Source organism: Thermobia domestica, chromosome 13, assembly GCF_964235325.1.
Source record: "Thermobia domestica chromosome 13, izTheDome1.hap1.1, whole genome shotgun sequence".
NCBI classification, from domain to species: domain Eukaryota; kingdom Metazoa; phylum Arthropoda; class Insecta; order Zygentoma; family Lepismatidae; genus Thermobia; species Thermobia domestica.
Genome location: NC_137466.1, coordinates 130,088,928 through 130,099,537, shown reverse-complemented (window position 1 = coordinate 130,099,537; position 10,610 = coordinate 130,088,928). Strand labels below are relative to the sequence as shown.

The 10,610-nt window shown below is 31.9% G+C and overlaps 1 protein-coding gene across 3 annotated transcripts in view; it reads right to left on the bottom strand.

Moving 5' to 3' along the window:
• Positions 1-201: 201 nt before the first annotated feature.
• The window catches only part of LOC145668505 (putative citrate synthase 2, mitochondrial), a 34,562-nt gene continuing 24,153 nt past the window's right edge, over positions 202-10,610 (bottom strand). For all 3 annotated transcript variants that reach the window (XM_081736470.1, XM_081736469.1, XM_081736471.1), the window contains 3 exons: positions 9,613-9,816; positions 7,857-7,961; positions 202-651 (listed from right to left, as the gene is read on the bottom strand). In XM_081736470.1, coding sequence (XP_081592596.1) covers positions 457-651; positions 7,857-7,961; positions 9,613-9,816 — 504 coding nt within the window. In that variant the 3' untranslated portion in view covers positions 202-456. The remainder of the gene's footprint in view (positions 652-7,856; positions 7,962-9,612; positions 9,817-10,610) is intronic.

Sequence of the window (10,610 nt, the reverse complement as noted above, 5' to 3'; positions counted from 1 at the left end):
CTAGTGGTTAACGCGTGTGCATTTGGTGTATGTGGTCCCGGATTTGATTCCCGGTGGGAAGGTACAAAAATTTAATTTCACAATCATTCCTTTCATTAATCATCTGTCTCTTTGAGCCTAAAGGGCATAGCCGTGCTACGTTAAAGTAAAAAATATCTATTTTATTTTACTACTGCAAATAATATCAAAAAAAGAAGAAAATACGAAACCAAATAATCAACTTTCATTTTTATCTTCGTATCGTATAATCCAAAAATGAATTTCAAGTACAAAGACACAATATTAATAAAAATATCATAATTCTTGCTTCCACTTTCAATTAGGATACAAATAATTAAACTACTCCACTTTTTCCCACAATACAGAATCTATAAAAATAGCTATAAGCAAACTTAGTACACAAGTGGAATATAAAATTAAACAATTTGATCAGAGTGTGAAAAAGGAAAACACTCCTTAATTTTGAACCTTCTTTGATTGTTTTAAGTACATATCTTTCACCATGTCTTCTAACGCTTTAGTTGTCACTGATTTTGGTCGCTCCACAGGAAGTCCTAAAGCTCGATCCCAAATCAAAGAAGCACAGCAACCAATTGCACGGGCAACAGCACGCATCACAGTGAAGAACTGCATTTCTGTCATTCCATAGTGCTGTAATGTATTGAGCGAATTAAATAGTGTCAAGATACTTGTATCGCTAATTACGCAAGTCAACTATTTAATAACTTAAGCAACACTACTTTGATATTTGTATGTTAATTACTGAGTTATATCAGAACGAGCTCTTGACGTAAAGAAATCAGGGTCAACTGGAAGGATCTTCGACTCATTCGCAACCTGTACAAAGGACAAAGAGTGAAGTTGCTCCTCAATCAAGAAGAAACCAATAGTGTGGAAATCGGGGAAGAAGTCAGACAAAAATATGTTTCTAGCCCCATATATTCAATATTTACAGTAAATACTTAATGAAGACAGCACTAATGGAAGTTGAAGATTTCAAGATTGAAGGATAAACCAGTAAAAAAGGCGAGGTGTGCGGATGATACGAATATTATAGCTAGAGCAGAGAAAATAGAACAGGAGATTATGAATAGAATAGTTGGCACTTGGAAACAATATGAAGTGTAAATCATATAGAAAAGTCAGAAACCATGAGAATATCACGCGGAAATACGCCCTAACGGGTCAGAGTAGAACAGGGACAGCTTGAAGAGGTCAATCATTTCAAATATCTAGGAAGTCTTTTGACGAAAGACGCTTATTGCACCAAAGAATACGGGGCAAGAATTGTCGTAGCTAAAAAGGCATTCAACAAGAAAAGATTACTCCTAATTAGCAGGCTTAACATTAATTAGACTAAGGAAGAAGTTGGAAGAAACATCTCCAAAGCCAAATCCAAAGGGAAAAATAAAAATACCTCATCCATTAGTCCCAGGAACTACCGACAAGCATAATATTTAATAATAATATAAGTATAGGTGTTCGAGGTTGGTGCTCGCGACTCAGAACTCAAACTCACTTTGCTAAATGATCGTGAGTTCTAAATCATGATGCATAAGGTCGACTAAATGTGATGTCGAAATGGGTTCAGAATATGATGTCAGACTGGTGATGAGAGCGTGAAATCGACTGATCATGATGTCAAAATAATGTTTTGAATTTGAGGTCGAGTAAACATGAGCATGGGGTTGTGTGAGGTTAGGCCAAAGTAAATACCTTTAATTACAGGAATTATTGCGTGAAATGTATATGTCTTGTATTACAGAAGTTATCCTTAAAAACGGGTAATCCTTGGCATTAATGGAAAAGCAATGTATGGCTATTTGATAAGCAAAAATATGATAACGTCTATTCATTACCATAGTGATATCTTTGCAAATTTTCTCTCTACCTATTCGAAAATGTACAAATTCCTTCAAATTTGATGATTTAGAATATTCGATACTTTCATTAAACAAAGTTAATAATATATATAATGAATTTATAAAAATTTTGCTTACTGTTTTGATATAGTCTTTCCTAAAATGAAACGAATGTTAAAATCCCAGAATAAGGGACAATGGATTACTCCAGAAATAATAAAAGCAAGTGCGGCAAATATAAAATTACATGAACTTAGTTAGGTTTTAAAAATGATCGTGTAAAGTCATGCTTTAAACAATATGAAAATAGGCATGAGGAACTAATTAGAACTACTGTAAAGAACTTAAGCTTGCTTATGCATCGAATAAAACTAAAACCTTGCGGAACATTAAATTTATAAATGAAGAATTAAACGTTGGCAAAAAATGTAGATATAATAGTATATGAAGGGAACAATATAAAAAAAAAACGAGAGAAAAAGCTTAAATATTTGATAAATATTTTACAAATGTTGTAGCAAAAATTATGAATGTTGATAAAATAAAAGAATATGAGCAGAATGGTTACAAAGTAGTTACTGTAAATAATTTTAAACGAAGTTCAAATAATTATGAAAAAATAATTTTTCTACAGCCAGTATTAGAAGATGAAATGTCAAATATAATGAAATCTCTCAAAAACAAAAGAACAGCTGGAATTGAAGAAATTTCAGACAATTTACTGAAAAGATGTCATCAGGTGAGAAATAAAACACACTTTGTCATTTTATATATCACTTACAACTGGAGAGTATCCGAAAAAGTTAAAAATTGCGAGAGCTAACCCCTAGTTTAAAAATGGGGAAAAAACAAAACATAAATAACTACAGACCATATCTCTCCTACCTGTCATTGGAAAAGTTTTAGAAAAAATATGTATAACAGAGTAATATTTTTTTATTAAAAGAAAATGTTATATCCAAAACAATATGGCTTCCTTAAAGGTTGATTTACAAACACTGCAATATTTAATTTCATTAAGAAAGTAAGCAATATCGTAGATAAGAAAGAAAACTGTATAGGAATGTTTCTTGATTTGTCCAAAGCTTTTGATACAGTGCAACACAATTTAAACAAACTCGAGAACTGGAATATATGGTAAAGAAGAAGATTGGTTCGATTCGTACTTGAAAGATCGTAGACAAGTCGTAGAAACATCTCATAAGAATAATAATATTGTAGAAAGTTATTTATCAGATGAATTATATATATATAAATCATTATTATATATAAAACACGTAGTCCCAGAAGAATCTATTCTAGGGCTACCACTTTTTCTTATATATAGTAATGATTTTGAAAAAAACGAAACATATATTCCGCAGATATGACCATTTTCGCTGATGATACCACTCTGCTAGTGAGTGGAAAAATGAAAAATTATTGAAACAGAATGTTGGGCAAACACTAAATGAAGTATCCTTTTGGATGAAGAATAATTATCTTTTTGTTAATACTTAAAAATTCTTTGCTATAACCTTTCATAGGAAGTGCAGTAAACCTATATACCCTAACTTATATCTGAACCAAAATAAAATAATTATACAACACACTCTTCATTTTTATGATGTACAGATTATAACTTAACATGGGAATTCCATATAGAATCAGTTATTAATAAACTACTAAAATATGTTATGCACTAAACATTATTAGAAAGAAGATAAATTTAAATTATCTAAATCCTTGTACCATTCTTGTTTCAAATCAATATTACAATATGATATCATGTTCTTGGGAAATTCAAATCAGAGACTCAGTGTATTCAAAATTCAGAAGAAAGTCATTAGAATACTTTGTGGTAAAAAACTGATTTTTTTTTCTTGTAGACGTTTATTTAAGGAAGTTAATATACTACCACTGGATAGTTTATATTTGTATCGCTTCTTTTTGTATTTAAGATAACACTCACCAACTGTCATAACAAATAAGGATGTACATAATTATAATACGCGAAATAAGAATGATTTTCATCTGTATAATCACCGATCAGCAATATATCCAAGAAGGTAAATTATGGTGGTGTTAAGTTGTACAATATGTTACCTGTTAATGTAAATATGAAGAAAATATAAAAAGGTTTATACAAAAGTTAAAATCATCTCTTTTAGAAAATTGTTTTTATACGATTAAAGAGTACATAAATCTTATGAAAAGATCATTTTACTTTATTTTACTCATGTTATTATTATTATTATTATTATTATTATTTTATCTTGTATAAATGAAGCATGTTACATTTATCTGAGGACATTCCTCTTACCTGTAAGTTCATACAAAAGAAATAAATTCAATTTCAAATTCCTTCTCTTTATGAGATTTACAAGTAACAGAGCATCCATGTGCTTCGTTTTCTCGATCGATGACGTTAACTTCCAGAACATATAGATTGTAGTGTACTCTGAGTTCAATGGAGGAACCTAAGAATTTTGGTGACATGTAATGTGTTTACTTGTTTCTAATCCACGAAAACAGTTTTGAAAGGTCACTAAAAACAAAAAATAATTTAAGAATAACTTCGGAATTTTTTTTTTTTTTTTTTTTGGGGGGGGGGAGACTAAGTAGTTTAGTGAGCTGGACTGAAGCTACAAGCTTTCAGATAAAAGAAAACTAGTTCTTGAAATAGCAGGTCTTCCTACATATATTATACATATAATTATATACACATGTATGCATAAAAAATGTTTAATCTATGTTCCATTTTTCAGTCTATTTCAAACTTTATACATTTGTGTGTACTTGATGACAATGCAAAAACTAATTATCATCAAATATAGATAGGTATTTTTTTTTTAAATTAAGTCTTTATCGATAATAGACATAAAAGTAGAAAAGTACGCCTATTTACAACTTTTAAGACATAACTATGAATAAAAGTGTGTGGTAAAATAATTCACAGAAAACACCTTACAATACATAACATACATTTCAATGTCAACTTAATAATATTAATTAAGAGTAGAAAAAATAATAAGAGTAAGAAATTATTTACTCGTCGTCGGTACATATAAGAGGCACATTTCACCGTTTCACCGTTTCAAAATATTTCCGCATCGGCGTTGTATTTGCGATTCGGGTACAGCGCAGTAACTTCTTCATCCATTAGCAACCCAGATATATCTGGGACGACAGTAATATTATGTTTGCTCTTTGTTGAGAGTGTGTGAAAATGTTCAAAACTATCGAGCGACCCAGCGACTGTAAGGAGAGGCCCGTGATTCCTTTTCTGGTTTCGAGAAACGTCACAGCAGTATTCATTGTACACTGTGTGAGGTATATGCGGTAAATGTAATGAGTGTAGGAATTGTGAGGAAGTGGCTCAGAAACTTCAATGAAGGTCGTGATAATGAGCATGATGGCCGATTACGGATAATTTTGTGCGTGTGTTATATGGAAAGTTCACAAGGACAGACGGTTGACAACATTGCTTTTTATGTATTTTCCACAATACTTACAAACAATTCTTTAAAAAAATATGACAGAACTTAGGATTTCGAAAATTATGTGTACGATGAATGCCAAAAAAAGAAAAAAAGAAAAAAGAAAAGGAACTTCCTGTTGAACACAAGGACAGAAATAAGAATTCTTAAAAATATTTGAATACAAAGTGATAATTTTACATGATTTCACCCCGAGGTATAAATAGAATTTCAATATACAGGGGGTTAAAGTATTACTGGAAAAGTACTGGTAATCCTTGTTGAGCATAATCGTGAATTTTCCCAAGGGGATAATTTTGTAATTTTGGGAGGAATTTCACCGGGCCACCCCCTGAAATCATCACTGTATATACATTAATTAAGAGTACCTTCATATATACAGTATATAGCTTTATGAATATACATAATAGTTCGTCAATAAAAGGAGGGACTTTTGATCTATAAATTATTTTCCACTCTTCTTCATATTTTGCTTCGGGTACATCGTCGACCTTTAACAACAAATGACCAGCTTCAAAATTAGAATGTGCAGGTGCGACACAAACAACCAAACAAATATAGAATGAGCAATTATAAACAAACTTAATCATTAACGGCTGATTCGGTCTGATTTTTGTTTTAATATCTGCAGAATAGATATAGTGATGTCATTTAAACTAGCTCACACAGGTTTACCCGAACCTGTTGATAAAATTTCTCAGCTTCCCGGAACATGTTGTTAAAAGTGTCTTTTAATCTCTTGATCCAGTTCTTACGAAAAAAGAAAAATAATTCTCTAGTACTATTTTTGAAAATCAATATACGAAATACCAATATACAGATGCTATATGACTTATTTCTAGTCATTATTACTGGTATCATTGGAATAATAATGATATAATCAAATAGTAGTAGTAGTAATAGTAGTAGTAGTAGTAGTAGTAATACTAAATCAACTTACAATATATTGATCACAGAACCAGTTGTTAAATCATTTCAGTGATACCACTTTATAGAGCAATCCCTTACCGCAGAAAACAACTAAAGCATACTAAAAATAGACCTACACCACTCATGTATATATGTGTGATAGAGTGTGTGTGTGTGATATAATTCTTCATATGAGAAATGTAGTTCTTATGTAGTTATATGTATGAGTGATGTAGTTCTTATATTTAGTACGCTTTAGCTGTTTTCTGCGCTAAGGGGTTGCTCATGATCCTGTGTTTTCAATTTGAATAACTGAAGTAGAAACCATGTACGTATATTAAACATGCTATTGTACTTTTTCTAGAACGCAATTCTTATTTATTCTATATTAATTATTTAAAAAGAAAACGAATTGATCATTAGAACTTTGTTATTAAAAACGTTGTTTTAAAATACGACATTCAAATATATTTTTCTATAAGTTGACCATGTCTAAGTTACCTAGGTTTCTGTGAAATCAGGAGTGAACAACGTAGTTTCTCAAATTAGAAAAGGGAACTATCGTGCTTCAAATCATATTACTGTACTTGTGATTTGTGACACAGCTCAAATTGTCATTAATCTCCCAATTACAAAACTTCGAGATAAATTACTGTGGTTCAGCAATATGATGACAAGCTGTATGATTGAAAGGAAATTGTATCTGTGGATAGAAAGATTTCAAGAAGGCGAAGGCAGCTGATTGATAAACTCAAGTTGAAGCGTGTGTAATACCGGAGGTGTTATATTTTTGACTTTATATACAACTTCCACTTCCTTTTCCCCCTTTCTCTTCTTGAAGCACAGAAGTTTGTCGAACGATGGAAAATGCGCATCAAAAACGATGCTGACTACACAAGGTAAAACAGCACAATAATGAAATATATAAGTGATTTGCGTCCCTTTAAATAAATAAATAAATAAATAAATAAATAAAAGTTCTAGTGCAACAGGTCATAGGAGCCACGATCTATCAACCGACTTATGACATTCATGACTTTGAGGTGATGTCTGGTCAGCACATCTTCTCTTCTCGCCATTGATGCTGGCTTTCTAGACCGGACTGCCCTACTTCTTTCTTTTATGTAACTTCCAAATTGTCCTCACGACGCTAGGTGGACGCAGCAGGGCAACGCCATCTGGTGAGTACATCTTCTGTTGAACCAAACATCATTGGTCTTTACTGCTTGACTTCGCTGATCTCGCGAGAAGCTATGTTCCATCTAACTATAGCATCAGCGATTGCATCTTCGTAAAATGAAATTCTCTGTTATTGACTTAGTCTCATATTGAACACATTTCAAATACATTTAATATATCCCTCTTACAAATAAAACAGCTTTCGATGCACAATAGTTCGTCGTCTAAGCATAGAAAATAAGGAATGAAAATAGACTTCCCACCCCCAAGAAAGAAAGAGAGAAAGAAAATAGAGAAAGCTATATTGAAAGCTAGATGGTTATATTGATTAACTAGTTCTAATGTTATTGACTGAAAATGTTAAATAGATATATTGATTAAAAAATAGCTTTTGAAAATGTAGCTAAGGTTAAAAAACAAAACTTACCTGCAGTATCACGCCAGAAAGAGCATCAACATTTGGATATGGGTTTCTTACTTTTCTCATCTCTTTCAGAATTGGTGGAACAACTTTGTAAAGTTGCTCAACTAACTGAAATTTAAAACCATCCATATAATTTTTAGTCTTATTGAATTCAATTAAAAGCAATATGAGAAAACTCAGATAAAATAAAACTATGGGTAACATAAATGTCTTTGCAGATACTTCATATGGAGTACCTCATTAAATTTTAGTAAATATAGTTGTAACATATTAATAAATTCAAAAGGTATTTATCTTTCTCTTATTACGTATATTTTGAATTTATTAGTAAGATTGCTCTTCAAGCAGAGTTACCAGCTTTCACTACTCTAGAAAGATATTACCTATCTAATTGCGTTCTTAGAAGCTGAAATACATTCCAATATTTCGAGTACATCAGCGAGTATTCTTTTTCCAGGATCATGGAGACTTAACACATGTTATATAAAATTCTTCACATCCTTATAACTTCAGCATAAATGCACATTTTAGTTTCTATATGAAACAAAGTATTTTTATATAACAAAGTGTTAATAAACAATTCAATGTTATGTACGAACTCAACAACATTATTAGTTCCCCCTAAAAAAAATATGTTAACAATTTTAGGATTTTTTGGTAACTTTTGTTACCATGGCGTAGTATCGTCTTTGTCCGCTTATTTAGGTTCTATAACAGGTATTTAAGCCGGGTTTTTTTATTAGTCAAGTCAAGGATGGACCAAAGAACACCCCAGATGCACTTTGGGACCGGATGGTCAACTCGGTGACGCCAAGTGGGGGGCGGAGGTACGTGAGTTTTTTTTATTTATTTATTTTGTTTAAGGCAAATTTCAAAAATTTTTCACACCTTTAGTTTTTATGATATCAGATTGGAACTTTGCATACTGATTGTGTGTACCTTTAAGTATTTCTCAAGTTTTTCTGAGATCCCTACGTGAGACCAGGGCTGAATCCGAGGGGTGATTTTTTCAGAAAAATTTTCGGTTTTTCCGTGGTACGGTTGGAAAGGGCTCGTTATACTGAAGAAAATAACGTTTGAACCATGACTCTAGACCAAATAGTAATAACGCACGTGTGTGCGTGCGTGTGTGTGTGTGTGTGTGTGTAGAGAGAGAGAGAGAGAGAGAGAGAGAACCTAAATTCAGATTTTCAACAATTTTTCCGCCCTTTATTTTCAAGATACAAGATTGAAATATTACACACGTATTATGTACATAACAACGTATTTTTAGAAAAAAATCAGATACCTACGTCAACCCAGGCCTGGGCCAGAGGGGCACAAAATTGTTGATTTTTTTTTCAAAAAGTCTCCTGGTTTCTCCGATCTTGCTATTTCTGGTGTATAATATGGTCAAGCAAATGGTACCGTTGGAAAGTATGATCTATCCTGAGAAAAACGAGGTATGAACCATGATTGTACGGTAAATAGTAAGGAAGTAGTAACTGTTTGAGTGAAAGTCTAAAATGTACCTCAAAAAGTGGAAATCCTAAAAGGGTTAAGTATAAAGTGCTTTATACAAATAATACATATTCCAAATTAGATATTTTTATTTCACAGATTTATGCTAGTAACTGATTGCTTAACATGTATTAGACCTCCATGATCTTTGAAAAATAACATTATTTCTAGAAATACAATTAGGTGAGGCAAAAGAGAGAGAGAATTTTCATATTCAAAATCAAAGATGCAATGAGGGACAATTTAAAGAGATTCCTACCAGAAACATTTGGTCGTTGGGTAAATGTTGCAATGCAAATTCTCTTTGGCAGATATATCTAGGATCAGTCGTTCTTAGAACTGAATGTCCGTAGCCTGGTATTTTAAAATCTTTATTCAATTCATCCCTTATAAATTCACATAGTTTTTCATCTGTTATGTTATCACCAAGTTTCTCCCGAATTTTGTTAAGGAACACTAAAACCTGTGGGAAACCAAGGAAAGAAAAGATATAATAGATTAGTTACAATAACAATAAATAAATGTAAGTACTTACTCTTACGATTTATATTGGTTAGTATCTACATTTATATCTGTATTTATCTATGTGTATGTAACAACATTCTTCTGCAAGATTAAGAGCAATGTTATCAGGAGAGTACGTACAGCAATACAATGTGAATGTAAGGAGTATAGTGATAACGTGGGCCGCACGGAGCAGCGAGAGAATCAAAAATAAATAGAAACTTACTTTAAAAAATAATTAGTATATACCTTAATATCTAGGTAAAAGGAACGCAAGCGCCAGTAGAATAACAATTTTTCGAGTTAAAGATTACTCTAGAAAAATTCCAAGTAAATTACCGAAAAAGGCAAAAGTAATATTAAGCGATTTCTTTTAATCCGATAATTACAATTACTAAACATATCTGGGGCAGGAACTACGAGACAATTTCCTATGTCACCCATACTCAATTCGTGAAAACGAATGACAGATTCATGTCCTCTGATACCAATATGAATTTCATATCATATTAGTATCTCATATTCTGTTCCTCTGCATCAGTCATATTGAATAAATTTTTCGTATTATCTGCTTAAAAAGAATAGTGCCTGTATGTTCTTAAGAAACATGCAACAGTAGTGAAAACCCTCTAGCTTCTTTCCCCGTAAAAGGTAAATCTCATATCTTTCAATCTTGGATTCAAGAGACTTATTTGCACTAAATTCCTAGTTATAAGGTTAACGTTTTCGGAGGTCTGGAAAAGAAGGGAAAAT